This window comes from Caretta caretta, chromosome 6 (genome assembly GCF_965140235.1).
Source record: "Caretta caretta isolate rCarCar2 chromosome 6, rCarCar1.hap1, whole genome shotgun sequence".
Lineage (NCBI taxonomy): Eukaryota > Metazoa > Chordata > Testudines > Cheloniidae > Caretta > Caretta caretta.
Genome location: NC_134211.1, coordinates 32,889,829 through 32,907,573, shown reverse-complemented (window position 1 = coordinate 32,907,573; position 17,745 = coordinate 32,889,829). Strand labels below are relative to the sequence as shown.

At 42.8% G+C, this 17,745-nt stretch overlaps 1 protein-coding gene across 4 annotated transcripts in view; it reads left to right on the top strand.

The window, feature by feature from the left end:
* The first annotated feature begins 722 nt into the window (after positions 1 to 722).
* Positions 723 to 17,745, top strand: part of DENND5A (DENN domain containing 5A) — a 109,125-nt gene continuing 92,102 nt past the window's right edge. For all 4 annotated transcript variants that reach the window (XM_048855657.2, XM_048855655.2, XM_048855656.2 and 1 more), the window contains exon 1: positions 723 to 959. In XM_048855657.2, the coding sequence (XP_048711614.1) occupies positions 860 to 959 (100 nt within the window). In that variant the 5' untranslated portion in view covers positions 723 to 859. The remainder of the gene's footprint in view (positions 960 to 17,745) is intronic.

The window sequence follows — 17,745 nt, the reverse complement described above, 5'->3', positions numbered from 1 at the left end:
GACTAACCAATTTATTTGAGCATGAGCTTTCCTGAGCCACAGCTCACTTCATCTCTTCATCACTTCAGCTCATGCTCAAATAAATTAGGCAAGTTCCTAGCAGATCGGTCCAGCAGCAGCTAATAGCCAGGATGGGCAGGGATGCAACCTCATGCTCCCAGCATCCTCTAGTCCTTTAACCTCCGACTGCTGGAGGCTGGGACTGGAGGACCAGCGATGGCTGAGTGAACAGCACGGGTTGCCAACCGCCCACGATTGCCCGGGAGTCTCCAGGAACGAAAGACTGCCGTGTGATGAAATCTCCAGGATCAGTCCAATCAAAATTGGCAACCCGAGTAACAGCCCTGTTCATTCCCGCTGAAGCACCGGGCAGCGGCCACTGTGGGCAGACCGGACACCAGGCTGGACAGGCCGCTGGCCCGAGCCAGCACCGCCGGGCTCCTGAGGGAACAGGGGTCCAGGGGCAGAGGGAGCGGAGCCCCGTGCACCGGGCTGGGAGCGGGAAGGACGAGCCGTTGGGCGGGAAAGGAAAGCGCCAGAGGACGGCGCGTGAGACAACAAGGGCGGGGCGATGCCGTGAGACCTGCGCCCCCTCCCCCGCCCAGAGCCGGCCCGCCTCCGACAGGCAGCAACATCACGTCATCCCATCCGCTCAGAGCGCACGCGCAGCATTGCGGTTTCTCTCTTCCCCCGCCCCCTCAGGAACAGCTGGGGGCCGTACCCACAATGCCGTGCGGCGCTGCCCGCTCCGCTCCGTCATGGAGGCAGCGGCCGCCGCAGCTGGAACAGCTGGAGCAGCCCGGGCGATGGCCGCCTCCCCCCGGGCGCGCTGAGCCCCCCGCACCCTTCGGGCTCCAGCATGAGCGGAGGCGGCTCCTCGGCACCCGGCCGCTTCGCCGACTACTTCGTGATCTGCGGGCTGGACACCGAGACCGGGCTGGAGCCGGACGAGCTCTCGGGTGAGGGGCGCCGGGGGAGGTGCCTTTGTCCCCAGGGTGCGCAGCCCCTGCGGGAGGGGATGGCTCGCAGTTGGCCCCGTTCCCCCGGGAGAAGCGCTTCGCCGGGGGGGTTGCTTGCCGCGGTTGTGGAGGGTGTTGCGGGCATTTGCGGTTGCCCTGGAGGATGCCCGGCTCCCGGGGGGGATAAAGCGCGGGGCCGCGGCTTGCTTGGTGCACACGCTGGATCGGGGGCATAGGGCGTCAGTAAAAGGTCCCTGGAAGCTGCTTTGTTGTGGCAGCAACAGGGCGCCCTGGCGCTGTAAGACCCCGAGTTGCGGCTGCTGGTCCTAGTAGGGGCCGCTGGGGGGGCTGAAATGCTCTGTCGCTCTCCCCTGGCGCAGGACGGAGGGTGGAGGAGGGTGCTGGCGGCAGCTCTGAACAGCTGGAGGGGAGGGCCGCACAGAAACGCCTATCGTGGCCCTTCTCCGGATTAACGGCCTTCTGGCCGCGCTCGTGCTTGGGGAGGTGTGTTTTGTTTCAGGCGATGTAAGCAGTTTAGAAACCACCTCTAAAAAGAGCTGGGCAGCGTAGGGGTGTCTTTCCAAGAAGAAACAACAAATAAAGCCAGGAGGAGCTTTCAAACCTAATGGAAATGTTACACGTATCAGTTATCATAACTAGGGTGCTGGTGAGTGTAGGAGTGCAGCAATTAGGCATGTTGGGATGGTACAATATGTCCCAAACACATTCATAATGGTCAGTATCTTACATCCTAAGGTCACTGTACATAGGAGATCGCTATTCTGGTTTGAGGCCAGGGAATTAACAGGTTCAGTTAGGCATTGAAAATATTCTAGATAAGTACATCACTTTTAAAATTCTTCTGTACATGGCTACACTTTTTTGGAGCTTTTTATCTGTGCTTAAAACAAGGTTAATGCCCTTTTTAAAAGTAGGGTGTGTATACTTACATGTGTGGTGTTGTTATATCTCTACTGTGGCTGCTTCTGTCAATTGATGTGAGATTCCTGGAGGCTTTTAAAATAACGTTTTAAAATAAATTATTAAAATTATGTTTAGAGTTAAAAAAATCATATGCTGCCTTTTTAGAGAGAGATTAAATTATATTCTGCATGTTTGTATTATCTTGAGTTACAACAAAAGTTAAGAACAATAAAAATGTTAAGAGAACGGTTTTGTTATTTCTAAGAAATTAGTTTATTTCCTTTAACTGGATTCAATAGTGTGTCTTAGAAGCTGTGTCATTCTTAACTGACACATGCATTTTTTTTGGCTTCTGGTTAGGAGGTGTGTCTTACAATATCATTACAATACTCCTATGCTTATATTAAGTTTACAGGGCCAGATTCTGATATGTTTTTCTCTGGTTTAGTAGCACCTTGCTTCACAAGTAGTTCCATTCACTTCAGTTGGACTATTCATGGAGCAAGACCCTTTTCCGTCCAAACACTGTATCAGAATCTGGCATAACATCACTGAAGTCAGTGGAGTTATTCTGTATATACACTAGTATAGCTGAGCTCAGAATCTGGCCCACAATTTGCATTTTCTTGCTTCCTTAAATGTGTTTCATAATGTGCGGTGGGTGTTACTGTCTTAGTAATATTGACTGGAAATTCTTGACTTTTTTTTTTATGTTCACTGTAGAGTGAAATTTGTATAGAGGAGTACTCATTCTATTGACTAAATTTACATCATTTTGGCTATTACTGAAACTTTTTCATATTAATCACTTTGGGCCAGATTTTTTCACCCTTACTCATGCAGAGTAACAACTTACTGTATAATGAGTCCTTTTCAATTTCAACAGGAATGACTGTAAAGTACATCATCAGTCTGAATGAGTGAGTAAGGATGGCGCAATCTGGTACTTTAAAGTACATTATAAAATTTAGTTTTAAGGATATGAATAGTTAAATGTATTTGGGGTAAAAAGTTTGCTGCTTTAATAAAAGCTAGGAGTGAACAAGACTTGTATGCTGAAAATAGTGGATTCTTCCTAGTGTTATTTTTGTCACTCCTATTATTTTTTGCCTTGTCCTGAATTCCACAAATTGCTGCACAATAGTTCTTCCCTCCTTTGCATGTGAATAGCTCCTCCTCCCATAATAAATGTTACTTTGAGAAACTATCTAATATTTAGGAAACTGAAAGATTGTTGTATGATATTACCTTAATTTTATGTCTGAATTTGAAATAATAAAGACTGGAGTATGCTGTTTTGTACGTCCTTTTCTTGCTAAAGGAAATTTGTGGAAATATAGGCCCCGATCCTCCAGACTGTTCTGTGTGGGTGCCAGGTCTGCCTGCGTATAGTAACTGGCAGAATTGGGATCATATTTTGCTAGTGTGATATGCACTCTGTTCAAAGAGATTCTGTATTCCTTGAGGGGAAAAAAAATGAGGATTTTGGAGCAAAGTGAAACAATTGAGAGGAAAAAACATTTGATATAACTTCACTGAATATAAATTTAACTGGAGTTTCAGTACAGTTGGATGAGTTTAGTGTAAGAAACTAGTATTCATTATGCATGAAAATGTGTTGGCAGATGTTGCTTTTTAAGTCTTAAGCAGACTCTCTGAACAAACTAAGCTAAGATCCTGATCCAAAGCCCATTGAAGTAAATGGAAATGGCTCTTAAATGTGTTTTGCTTCCTGGAAGATTCATTTATTTGAATGAAAGGAGCATTGTGTAGCTTTTCCTCTTCCTTCTGTATTTAAAAAATCCATTCTGTATTCTTGAACTGTTGAAGCAATTTGCTTAATAAGTGGCCATTGTTGGAACTGAGGCATTGGCACTACCGTTGCTGTGTGCGGTGGAGGGGGAAGCAGGATTCTTAAAATAAAGCAAAGCTAAACACAAACGATCCCTTGATTGGCACACACTGAGATTCCCTTCAGGGCTTTTCTGCATCAGGTCTGCCTTGAGCAAAGCCCCCAAATGATGTCATAGTAACTTTAAACTTGCTTCAGGAAATTGACAATGGCTGCCAGAACCCCTAGGGATGCTGTAAGCATATTTTGTTATAGCCAAGCTAATGAAATCTGATACTTCAGGTGTTTCACAATAATATTGATCATATAGCATTTTGTTGGAGTTTTGTAAATAAACTATAAACTCACAAACAGTTCGATTTTCTTTCTGATTATTTTTGCTTAAAAGGTGGCTTCTGTTTCCACTTTCCTCTATCTACATAAAAAGTTTACTAAATGTCATAACATTTTACAAAACTTTATGATTGGCATTTACGCTCAGAGTGGTTTAAGGATAATATATTCTCTACCTCCAAGTTACCTTTTTTGATCCAGAAATTTATACAGCATGGTTATTTGGACTTCAGTGAAGTAATGAAAACTGTTCTTACTGGATGTCTTGGTGACAAGCAGCTAGAAAGTTTTTATTTGCTAGTAATTGATCGAGTCATACTGTCATACCTTAAAAACTCTCCCTGGGGTGGTTGGAGTGGGGAACAAGTGAGGGAGTGAGATGTTTCCATGGGTTCTGTAGAATCCCCAGAAGACTGTGGTAGAATTTTTGTAGTTTAGCAAGTCTGTATTACAAACATTTTTACTTAATAGATGAAATAATGAAGTGCATCTATTACTAAGGGCTAGTTTACACTGGCAGCGCTTTTATGTTGCTTGTGAAGGCACCTCCACGAGGGGTGTGGCTCCCAGCACTGGTGCACTGTCTACATTGGCGCTTCACAGCGCTGAAACTTGCTGAGCTCAGGGGTGTGTTTTTTCACACCCCTGAGCGAGAAAGTTGCAGCGCTGTAACGTGCCAATGTAGACAAGCCCTAAGACAAATCTATATTTATAGTGTAACTTACTGTTGCAGCAGTATGGATAGGATTTCTGAATTTAGGTCTCATGTCTGCATCTTGTAAATGTAATGAGAAGTGTGTAGTGCCTCTTATTTTTCAATCAGAGCTATAAATGGGTTTTTCAAAAATAGTCTGAAAACTGGGGCAAAAAACAAACTAGTTTCATCATAAAATTATTAAGTTTGTGGCAATAGTGTATTTTATATTCTTTTACACTAAAGACGTGTATTTTTGTTCTAATTCTTAACTCAGTTTTATTAACAAAATCCTATGGACAGCATTTGTTTACTATATAGTTAAAAACAAAGAATGAATCAGTTTATTGTGTTGCTTAGGTGCAAGATGAGTTGGGGAAATAAGAAACTCACCACTATATAATGTGAAATTGCAGTTTCACAAATCTGATCATCAGTTTATAATCCAATATAGTCTATCACTTACAGAATTTGAGTGTACTTGGAAATAACTTCCATCTCATAATGACAAATAGGTAATGAATGTTTTTCCAAAATTACAGTGTACAATGGAGAAATGCTTAATGGAATGCAAATGTCTAAAATTAACTTGTGCTGTGAAGTAAAGATCCTGATGATTTTACAATAAACCAATAAAAAACAATAGTTGCTCTTTACTATGGTTTGGTTAAACATTTAACTGATGGCATATCTTAGGGATTGATCATGATAGTATTTAAATATTGCTCTGACCACATCACCTTCCTCTTTTAATCTTCACCTGGGCTCCCCATTTTCCACTGTGTCAAATTCAAGCTTCTTGTCCTCACCTTCGATGACTTTTAGCAACTCTGCCCCTCTCTACTTTATTTCCCCTTGTGTTATAGGATCTGATCTGCAAATCACTGAAGTCGATGGAAAGACTCCTACTGACTCTGGATGAAGGTCCATATTGTGTTATCCCTTTGCTCTGTCAAACAAGCCAGGCTTGAATGCCCGCTGTCAGCTTTCTCTGTTAACACCTCTGTACTTTCTTCCATGTTGCCGTGTTATATGTCGAACACCATCCCTGAATGGATGTGTGAGAACTCCTTCCAGAGCCTCCTCAAGACCCACTTATGTTTTGACCCCAAGAAATCATCTAACTAAGGATGGCTAGGTTTTGCAGCAGTCGGGGATAGCTGACTGTTGATTTTGGTTTAGGAAAAAACAACCTCAACTTTCAGATGTATTGGAACCATCAAGTTGAGCAATAAATAACCTGTGTAGTTTGACCTTATTTTTGTAACTCTTTTCTTCTCCCTTCTCCACACTTTTTTGTATCTTGTTTGTAATTGGAGTGTAATTTGTGTAGGAGAAGGACTGTGCCCACTCAGGTGTTCATACAACACCTAGCACAATGAGGCCTTGATACTGATTAGGGCTCCTGGACCCCTACCATACATAATAAATGCTTTTATAGTATTGATGCATGAAATCAGAAAGGAAAATAACTAGAATTGGAACAAGTGAAATGACTTACAAATTATGCAGGCTCAATTGCTGTCCTCCCCTGTGTGACACTGTATGTGTTAACAAGGTAATGGGAAAATAGTGATCTAAATTAATCCTAATAAAACTCCATTGACTTCAGTGGAGCTACACCTAAATGAGTTTGGCCTATTGTTTCTAGAACCAGAAGTGTTTCTCTTGAGCAATAACGTAGCAATATTGTTTCCCCTCTGTCTCTTTACATTTGGAGGCTCTATTCCTGGCTCCTTCAGTCTTCCAATACACCTGTATTTTTTTTGTTTCTTAGCATTAAGTTTAGAATAGAAGATGATCTTCACATAGTCCCTGGTTTTAGGGTTTTTTCCTCACACAGAACTTCCCTTTTCCTTTTAAGAGGTTTTTAAGTATTATTCAGATAAACTGAAGTACTTGAAGGACTTGTCAGATAAGTCAAGTGATAAATTGCTCATTGTATTAGAGCATCAGAAATATAATTTTCCTTCTTTTTGGTGGCTAATAGAATAATACTGTTGCCAGCAATTGTTTGAATGATGTTGGGCATGACTTTTACACACTAGGAAACTGTTGTAGCCTTTATCTTATTAAAAGGGTATGAGGAAGGTATTTTTTTCTTTTTAATTCTTTAACTAGAAAGTTTGAGGAGGAAAACATTGTAATGCTTAACTTTGATTAATGCTTTCCCTCTTAACTACTGACATTTTCCTTTTGTTTTGTATTTTCTTCCTCTGTGGATGAAGGATGAGCTTGTGATTAAGATACAGGATTGGGAGTCAGACCTGAGGCCTCTTCCTGTAATAGACTTCTGCAGCACACTGTTTACATTTACTCATTGAATAAATAAATGTTCCTTTATCTGTAAGGTGGGGCTAATATGTATCCCTTTTGGCAAAGATGAATGTGTTGGTGGGAGGTGCTGGCTTGACTTCCCCAGAGATTGAAGTAGTGTTGCCTTTTTTTGGGAATAACAGCAGTGCTGGCTTCCCACACTGCCCTGACAGTGTGCCTCTATTCTGACACGAGGGATGAATTCTAAAGACGAAAGGGTATTTTGATCTCCTTGGCTTTGCTAACAAAGGTGCTGATTCTGTTATGGGGGCCTGTCTAGTAGGACTTGAACTGAGGCCACTCACTCTGAACAGGCATCAGATGATAACTTTAGGCTGCATTTGAACTGGCTTCTGTGGAAAGCTCTAGGTCTCATTAGCAGTTCCTCTTCCTCCCTCCAATCTTCCTTTCCCCAAGAAGCCTGAGTTGCTTTCTGTGTTTTAGAGTGCCAAAGAGATCTTTTGTGTCATTGGGAACGGAGGCAGACGTGCTGTGGTAGCTGATATACAGAATAAAGAATGGGAGGTCTGATGTAAGGAAAAGCAGCTGTACTCCATTAATAGCATTTGGAGCTACAATTTATTAAGCTGTTTCTATAATACCAAACTTTTGATTGTCATGTCTGTGTTGTAGGTTAAATTACAAGTTGTCTTCCAAAATCTCCATTATAGAAAATGAATGACTTCTTTTCCCCAGGTACATTTTTAAAAATCCCTGTGTTAGGTGTTCAACTTCTTTGTAAAGGAAGGAGCATGCTCCATAACAAGGTGCTGGGAGTCAGGGTTTCTAGGTTCTCTTCCAAGTGCTGCAGTCGACTCATGATTTATTTATTTTTAAATTAATATTTTAAAAGTCTAGTTTCTGGAGCCTACTTTAAATAGCATGTCATATCAGACTCCCCTTCTCTCTACCCTTGCTCCCCTTCCTCTCTTACCAATGTATGAAACATTGTGTAAGTGTGTTTCTGCTCCCTTGTTGATCTTTTTAAGGACCAGCCTTCCTAAAAGCGAGCAACTACAATGCTGTTGTATGCACAAACTAAAACTAAGAGCAAAGGTTATTCTCTTCTAAACTTTCAAACTGTAGCAAACTTGAGGGGAGTTTCTTGTAATGACTGTAGGTACCAAATGTTTGGACAACTATGGCTTTTCAAGTTGGTATTGTCCCTCTTCACTGCTCTTAGGGACTTCTCATATTAGTGCCTTTTAGTTCTCTCTCGCTCACAGGGTTCATGTGGCAGCAATAATGCATATGAAGTGACATTGTCAGAATCAGTTACTTATTTTTTACTGTATACAAAAAGTATTCCTTCTGATATTTGTCACAAGAGCTTCCTGGATTTGTGGCTTGCAGTCAAGTTTACAGCTATCTAAAGCAGTGGTCTCCAAACTGGGGTGCGGGAGATGATCCCAGGGGGTGCATGGCAGTAGTAGCACCGCCGGATGGCACTCCGCCGTTTTTCTCTTTGGCGGCAGCTCTGCACGTCCGCAGCAGGTCTTCTGGTCCTCTTCCGTCGGCGGCGTGCCTGTGGCAGATCACCCTGGGGGTGCGCGAGCCAAAAAGTTTGGAGACCACTGATCTAGAGTATGAAATGTTACTAAATACAGAAAAACTGTCTTAACATTGACACAGACGGTCTCAGGTGGGGAATTTGCTTGGAAAGCTGTCACATCAGGCTTATTTCCTCCTCTTTCCAGGGAAGAGCTTTCCCCAGATGGCTATTTCTCGGGTGACTGTCGTTTTATTGGGGTGTATGGCGGGGTGGCCTCCACAGCACCCTCTTGTCAACCGCTGTGGCACTATTTACCTAGCCTCGTTTTCCCTCCTGGAGAAACTCTTGTAGCCAGTCGTGTCTCTTGGCACCATCCTGTGAGGTGCTGGTAACAAACAAACAATCATCACAAGTAGAATATAAACAAAAAGGGGTCTGAAAGTGCTAGAGTGACTTAAGAGCTAGGTCTCCTAGGAAGTCTGTGGGTCTTAGGTTCATAAGTGCCTCAGTAACTTTAGAAAATAGGACATAGGCTCCTAAGTCATTTTTAAGTGTTTTAGAAAATTTGATCCTTTTGTGTTCACATCTGTCTGTAAGGAGAGCGGTGGTGGGAAGTTAAGAGCTACAGAAAAGCAAATTACTGTCAGTGTTGGCTACCATATGGATTTCTGCCTAGCACTGCAGTGGAGTGTGCCACGTAGGCCTGGTGTGCACTGGTTAAATTTCTCCCAGAACTTGAAATGGGTTTAAAACCAGTTCAGCTCAACCATTTTAAACCCATTTGGAAGGATAGTATAAACCAGCTGCAGATGGCCTGAACTGATTTCAAAGGCAGCGTCAGCAGAGTTTGAACCAGTCCAGCTGAAATGGTTCAGTTTGCCTGGGCCTTGGGTGGCATTATGGCTGCAACAGGTTTTAAAATTGGATAGGATTCTTGATGCAGCTCCCTCAGGGGCATGTCTACATTACAAAATTAAGTCAACCTAAGTTATGTCTGCATACAGATGCCACAGTAATTATATCGCTTGAGTGTGTCTACACTTTGCTCCTTGTGTTGGCATTGCACATCCTCACTAGGAACTCTTACATCAATTGAACTGTCAGTGTGGGACATTGTAGGATAACTTTTGACAGTCAGCAACAGTTGATGTAAGCAATACAGTGTCCTCACTGACACTACATTGACGCTGACTCTATGCCTCTTGTGGAGGTAGAGTTATTAAATTGGTGTTACAGGTGAGTTACATCAGTGGAGCAAAATTTTAGTGTAAACACATAGGTTAACACAAGACCTCTTAGGTCAACCTAACTCTGTACTGTAGACCAGGCCTGAGTATCGATCATGCTGTAGAGTGGTTGGAGTCTTTTGGGAGGGTTAGAATAAAGAACCAATCTGTGCAGCGTTCACATGGATGGTTTCCCCTGGCTCCTTGCTGTAGAGCTGCTGATGTCCTAACCTCCATGTGTTGTGAGTTATTTTTGCTGGGATTTTCTCTTACTCCCTTCCAAACTGCATAGGAAAAGGGAACACCTGAGCCATAGTACTTACAACTTCCCCTCCATTTTCAGTTGGAGATGGTATTCTTCACTTTCTTTCCTAGAAACTCAGTGCTGTTGCTGTCTTAGGATGGCTGCCATATTGCAACTCTGTAGGTGGATGGCTGCTTTACACACTGGGCCTAATCCTGGCGAAGGTGGAAAAGTAAGGACATCAGCCCTTGGATAAGGGGTGAGTCAGACACTGAATGAGTGATCTTGCTTTCTTGTGAGAGTGTAAGCAGGGCCACCAAAGGGAACTGTTTTTCCCTAATTCAGTTTATGAACCAGCCCCAAACTGAGTGGCTATAGTGTGCCTGCCTCTTGGTTATTGCAGAGGCACAGTGACCCCTGCACTGTTTTGCACCATGGAACTGTCCCTGGCATCTACCATTATGCCTGATATTATGGTATACCTTGTTCTCTGATACAGCTGAAGGAGGGGTTTAGCTCATAGTCTGTTAGTTCTTTAGGAGGGTAACTGTCATGGCTCTTACCTAGAGGATGCTAGGTTCTTATGGGAAGTGTATTCATACTTTTCTTGTGGTGATGGGGGAGGAGGAGAAAGAGCTGTGAAGTTTAATTATTAATATTTTTGTGGGTAGTTCTGAGTATTTCATCCCTAAAAGCATTTTCCAAATGCTAATCCTTACAAACATCTCTTTGAGGGGGAAGAGACACGTTAACTTCATTGCACAAGCAAGATAACCAAGCTTGAGATTAAGTGGTTTGTCCAAGGCCACAGGGGAATGTCTGTATCAGAGTTAGTAGTGTATTAGAATTTGGCAGTTCCTGGCTCCCAGTCCTATGCTTGGACCAAACCACTTTGAGAAATACAGGACTAGAATGTCCAACTTGCAACTAAGCTCTTACAGGGTCTTCTAAAAATAAACACAGTTTTAAATGTGTGTTTAAAAGAAAAAAAAGTCAGGTAATTCAGTGAGTTTCCTGAAAAAATTATTTTGGGGGCCTTACATAACCTCATGACTGACTAAGGCAAAAGTACTCTTATCTTGGTCAAGAGCACTTCCACTTCCCTTTTTAAATACTGAAGTGAAATTGACCTGCTTTGGCTATCTGTGCTGCATTGCAGGTGTGCTAGAGGGACTCAATTGCTGAGATAATCTTATCTATAACTTTTCTATGTGTTGGGGGCTGGAGATGGGATATTGAAACTGCGGCTCTTGATTGTAGAATTTGTTTCTAACACTGCTCCAACTAAACTGGAGTTTGTTGACCTACATGAAATGCTCCAAGGATTTTCTATTCAGGCTTTTCCTAGGTAAGTAGAGTCCTTTGTGTGCACATGTCTGGGATGGGTAGTTGGAGGATGTCACAGTTTCAGTGTTTACTGCAGCTGTATTCCTCCTCCCTGGTCCCTTAAGGGCACCAGCTTAAGGCTTCCATATCCCAGGAATCACCTCTCTTGGGTGGAGACATGGGTTCTGTTCTTTCTGGGGTTTTAAAGCTGCACAGCTGCCTGCTTTACACTGATATATCTCCAGTAAGTCTAACGGTCAGCACCTCTGCATTGCTTTCCTTTTGAGGACTATGAACAGTGTATTGCCAGCAGTTACAAGTTACCATGCAGCTTTTTTTAAGCAAAGAGGTAAAAGCATTACAGAGAGAACCTGTTTAGCTCCCCCCCCCCCCCAAAAAAAAAACCAAAAAACAATAAGAGTTCCTATATGCCAGCTAAAGAGTTTACCAGCAGTCCTGTGGGGCCCCAGTATGTCAAAACCTTTCTAATCCTTGCCCAAGGGTTGGCACCCCCCTTATACAGAAGGGCCTGTCTGTTTGCTGGATCAGAAAGAAGGCCCTGAATCAGTTTAAACCCAGCCGTTTTATAACAAAGGCCCTTTCTTTGTCTGTTGGTCTTTGGAAAACCCAGTTTGAACCAGTATATTAAAGCCTCTGCAGGGGGCGTACCTCTCCGGAGGAGTTGGAATAAACCTCCCCGCTGGAATTTCATAAAATTTCCGGCCTGCAATGATACACAAGCTTAATACAATATGGTCCCCGAAGATATTACATGCTGTTGCAATATCTGTCTGTTGCGGGGCGATGACTCACCAGGGCGGGGCCTCCTGTCTGTCATTCTGGGAATTAGCTCTTCCAGCCAGGAACACCCTCTGCAGGCCGGTGTCCCTCCCAGACCCCGGTGCCCTTCTAGATTAGGGTTCTGCCCCTGGCAGTACCCCCTCAGTCTGAGTCTCCCATCCCAGGGGAACCCCCAACCCCCTATCCCTCCCTTGCCTCAGTGGCTACTGCCAGTCATCATCTAGCCCCTGCTCCCTAGGGCAGACTACAGTCTATGAACCACTCATCATGGGCTGCCACTGCCTATCTCTGGGTTGCCCCTCTGCAGCCCCAGTATCTTTTATAGGCCTTTAACTAGGCCTGCAGTTTTGCTAGACTGGAGCTCCACAGCTCCCTCTACCCTTCCCCAGCACTGCTCTAAGCTAGGTACCCTTCTCAGGTCCCTGGCAGCCAGGTCCTTCTCTCCCAAGGAGAGAGAGAGAGAGACTGAATCCTTCTTGCCCACTGCCCTCTTATAAGGGTCAGCTGAGCCCTGATTGCACTGGCTACAGCTGTGGCTGCTTTCCCAATTAGCCCAGCTTTCCTTGCTGCAGCTCTCTCTGGGGCTGCTTTATTCCCTTCCAGCAGGAGCAGGGTTACCACCACACTACACTGTCACAGGGGGCATGGGGAAAGTTTTGTACATGCTTAAAAAAATTGTGATACTTACTGTAGATGTGTATAGAAATCATCATTACCTCCAGGAAATGGAAATCAGGTGGTTTCTGTTCTGAAGATATTAACTCTGTTTAACATTGGCTGGCTTTGGGTTAGTTTGTAGAACTGAGCTAAAAGGAAGGTCTCTAATAGCAGTGCTGATATATTCTTGCCCATAGCTAGGGCTCTACCAAATTCACAGCCATGAAAAATGTGTCACGGTCCGTGAAATCTAGTTTCCCCCCATGAAATCTGGTCTTTTGTATGGTTTTTACCCTATTCTATACCAATTTCATGGGGGAGACCAGAGTTTCTCAAATTGAGGGTCGTGACCCAAAAGGGAATTGCAGGGGGCTCACAGGATTATTTTAGGGGGGATTGTGGTATTGCCACCCTTACGTCTGTGCTGTCTTCAGAGCTGGGCAGCCAGAGAGTGGCGACTGTTGGCTGGGCGCCCAGCTCTGAAGGCAGTGCCTCTGCCAGCAGCAGCGCAGAAGTAGGGTGGCAATCCCATACTATGCCACCCTTACTTCTGCGCTGCTGCCTGCAGAGCTGGGCGGCTGGAAAGTGGCAGCTGTTGGCTGGGCGCCCAGCTCTGCAGGCAACAGCATAGAAGTAAAGGTGGTAATACCATGCCATGCCACCCTTACTTCTGTGCTGCTGCTGGCGGTGGTTCTTCCTTCAGAGCTGGGCTCCTGGTCATCAGTCACCACTCTCCAGCTGCCCAGCTCTGAAAGCAGCACTGCCGTCTGCAGCGGCACAGAAGTAAGGGTAGCAGTATTGCAGACCCCCCTACAATAACCTTGCAACCCCCCACAACTCCTTTTTGGGTCAGGACCCCTACAATTACAGCACTGTGAAATTTCAGATTTAAATAGCTGAAATCATGAAATTTGCTATTTTTAAAATCCTAGCACCATGAAATTGACCAAAATGGATCGTGAATTTGGTAGGGCCCTACCCATAGTGGAGGAAAAAGGGTGCCACTATAATCAGAATGTAGAAATGGTAACAGAAGCTGCATACAGTTCTCAGGATTCTTTTGATTTAAAACCCTTTGCCTTGGTAAAGACAGGTTCCAGTGTCTCCATCTAAAGAACTCAAACTTTTAAATCCCTCCCTAAAAATAAACATTTCTACAAAACGTAGATTTTAAGTTTTTTAAATTTTTTTTTATAAAAGTGCCCATTCACTGCTGTGGGTGCTGTGCAAGCAATGAAAAACTGTTTCAGAACAACCCACCATCCTCAAAAACACAGTTCTTCATATAGTCGCTCCAGAACCTAGTCAACTTCTTCTTGTTTGCTGACTGGCTGCCTCTGTTTCCTTGAAACTATACAGGAAAATGTAACAAAACCCCCTTTTGTGATCTTGTGCTATAAGTAAGCAGATGTGTGTTCTAGTCTAGTCTTTTCTATGTAGATTCTTATACTGTGGTCTTCACTATAGTGTCAGCCTTCCAGTAACGTATTAAGCAACGTGAATAACATCTAACATGTTTGTTCTCTCATCCTTTCCCCAGGGGGAGAAGTATGTGCAGGGGTGTGCCTTTTATTTAGGAGGTTTTTTTATACTATACACATGTTACTATATGTTTGTTAGAGAAGACAAGGTCAAAGCAATGTCCCTAGCACTTAAAGTGGAAGTTGGTGAGGTTTGTGATGGTCCTTAGTTCTTAGAGGATTTCATTCCACAGTCGTGGGCCGGCTCCTGAGAAAGGTCTGTCTCCCGCACAAATTCACAACTGTATCCTTATTGTAGAGACTTCCGTTGTGTCAGAGGAGTCATGTTGTCAGCCACAGTGATCATCTCTCATCAGGCCAGATTCTGATACCTTTACTTATTCTGCAAGTAATCCTATTGACTTCATTAGGACTATTTGCAGAATGAGTTACCCTGAATCTCAGTTCATAGCATCAGAACAGCATATATTTGTGCCAATTTTTTTTGAAAAAGTCACTTCCTCGAAAAGGAAACTCTCTAGCGATTAAGTAAACAGGTGAAAAAGTATACAAAATCAGTTAAAATGGCAATGATTAATACTTAAAGCTTCAACTTTTCTATTACTCTTAATGTCTGAATTTATGTAACCTCCCTCCAAACACTGAGCCAAAGAGGAAAGGAGCTAGCAGATGTGAATTGTGTGCACTACAGCAAGCATGCTCAATATACTAGAGTCAAGATTCCCTGGTAGTTGGAGGCAGGAGGAGCTGTCAGTCAGTTGGTTGAGCTCTCCCAGAGCCCCGTCATCTTAGAGATCCTTGCAAAGACAGAGGACTAGTTTGGATATATGGGAAAGTATATTTCTGGTTTTGTTTTTATGATCTACTATGAAAGTACTGAAACTTATGACAATGCACTGATTAGCTGTTGAGTTTGAAGTGATTTCTTTGGATCACACTATAGCGGAAAACCTTAACTATGACCTCAGAAATATAGACCAACGTTTAGTCAGTTTCCTAGTATGCAGGTATCCATATTCCAAATTAGCACTCTTGTTGGCTGCACACATAAGGACTATGTTTTAACTTTGGGCTGCTTGGTCAGGGTTAAGTGACAGTGGGGCAGGATTACTATTACAGTCATTCGGATGCAAAAAATTCCAGGTATTAAGTTACAAATATGAGACTCATACAGTAGATGAGACCTTAATAGTCAGTAATAAAACCAAGGCTGTTATAATAAAATGAGTACCTGTGGTCCTTAATAAAATATTCAAATATAAATAATATGTTGCTGTTCTTCTGAAGACTGAGGCTGGAGTTTTTCAAAGAGGCCTAAATCCCAGTCTCGGTACTTAACAATAAATCAGATCAATTAGTTACCAGTTCAAAGTTTATTAGACTTAATGATTTCCCAAAAGGAGGAATAACTGCAAGCATAGAATGTGAGTGTTCTAGGGTAAAAATTGAAAGAATTAGTTTTTTTAGCATGTCCAGGGTGAATGAGAGAGGAGGAGGAAAAAAGTGTTGAATGAAAGATAGATGTGGTTCTGTCTGAGGAGAAAGGGTTGAAGGAAGGAAGGAAACGAGTCATAATTTGGACCCAAAGTTGTCCATCACTGTAATGGCTCTTCATTTACAGATCTGGCAGCTGCAACTTTGGTTGAATCTTGGTTTTGTTCCATGAATCCTTGTTTAACAGTTGCATTTCTTACTCCAGCTACTGCCAAGCCTTGGATGCTGTTTCCTGTTTTTATAGCTTTCACAATAACATTGCTAAAGAAATAAGCAAAGGATCTTGCTAGTCTTTCAGAAGCAGGTGTGAGCTTGGCTGTGTATCAGTAAGGGCTTCTTCTAACTATAATGCTAGATTGTGTTAAAACACAACCCTGAGGAGTCATTTTAACTAACATGTTAAACTTGACTTTGCAGCCAGTGTAGGCAGGGACCAGTTATGTTTAACATTGTGCCAGCTGGTCATGGTAAACCTGTGCTACCATTAATATGACTCCTCAAGGTAATGTTTTAGCACAACTTAATTTACTAAAGAAGATAGACCTTAAATGACTTAAACCTTGCTACTGATAGTTTTTTATGTCCACCCTTCCCCCCCCGCCCCACAAAAAAAAAAAAGAGTAACTTGCTGAGTGAATCAAACATATTAGTGACCTGATCATCAGGTTTGAAATGATCATAAAGCCTGGAACCACAGGTTCAAATCCCGTCAGGATCTACTCTGACTGTTATTCTTCTGAGGGCTGGGCAATACAGATGAACATGGTTTTGTTGTGTGGGACTTTCTGATAAGACCTCTAACAGAGGTACTGTCTGCTCGGGTCTGAGAGAATGTGTCCTGTTCTGGCCAGAATATCCCTTCTCCTTGTGTAGTGGGCTGTGCCCTTGGGCCCCACCAATTATTGGAAACCTTTTAAAACACACCAAAGGGTGTTTGACAATATACATATATGCTAATTCATAATTCTGGACAAGAACCTCTGAGCTTCTATCTTCAGAGACTTTATCATACAAGGAAGTTAAAATAGTAGAAAGGGTTTGGTGAATATAAAATTATTAGACCTATATTTAGAAAATAATTTCTAATGTAGGGACCTGATCCTATAAAGATTTATGTACATACTTAATCCTACATGAGTAAATCTTATTGAAGTCAGTGGGAGTACTTTGTGCTTAACATTGCACTTTTATGTAGCCCTGTTGACTTGATTGCATAAAATTAAGTCAAAAAACATGACCAAAATGACCAATGAGGAGACAAGATACTTTCAAAAGCTGGGAGGAGGGAGAGAAACAAAGGGTCTGTGTGTCTGTCTATATGCTGGTTTTCTGCCGGGGATAGACCAGGAATGGAGTCTTAGAACTTTTAGGTTTCAGAGTAACAGCCGTGTTAGTCTGTATTCGCAAAAAGAAAAGGAGTACTTGTGGCACCTTAGAGACTAACCAATTTATTTGAGCATGAGCTTTCGTGAGCTACAGCTCAGTGAAAGCTCATGCTCAAATAAATTGGTTAGTCTCTAAGGTGCCACAAGTACTCCTTTTCTTTTTGGAACTTTTAGTAAGTAATCTAGCTAGGTATGTGTTAGATTATGATTTCTTTAAATGGCTGAGAAAAGAACTGTGCTGAATAGAATAACTATTTCTGTCTGTATCTTTTTTGTAACTTAAGGTTTTGCCTGGAGGGGTTCTCTCTGTTTTTTTAATCTAATTACCCTGTAAGATATCTACCATCCTGATTTTACAGGGGAGATTTCTTTATTTCTATTTACTTCTATTTTTATTAGAAGTCTTCTTGTAAGAAGCTGAATGCTTGTTCATTGTTCTCAGATCCAAGGGTTTGGGTCTGTGGTCACCTATGCAAATTGGTGAGGCTTTTTATCCAACATTTCCCAGGAAAGGGGGGGTGCAAGTGTTGGGAGGATTGTTCTTAAGATCCAAGGGTCTGG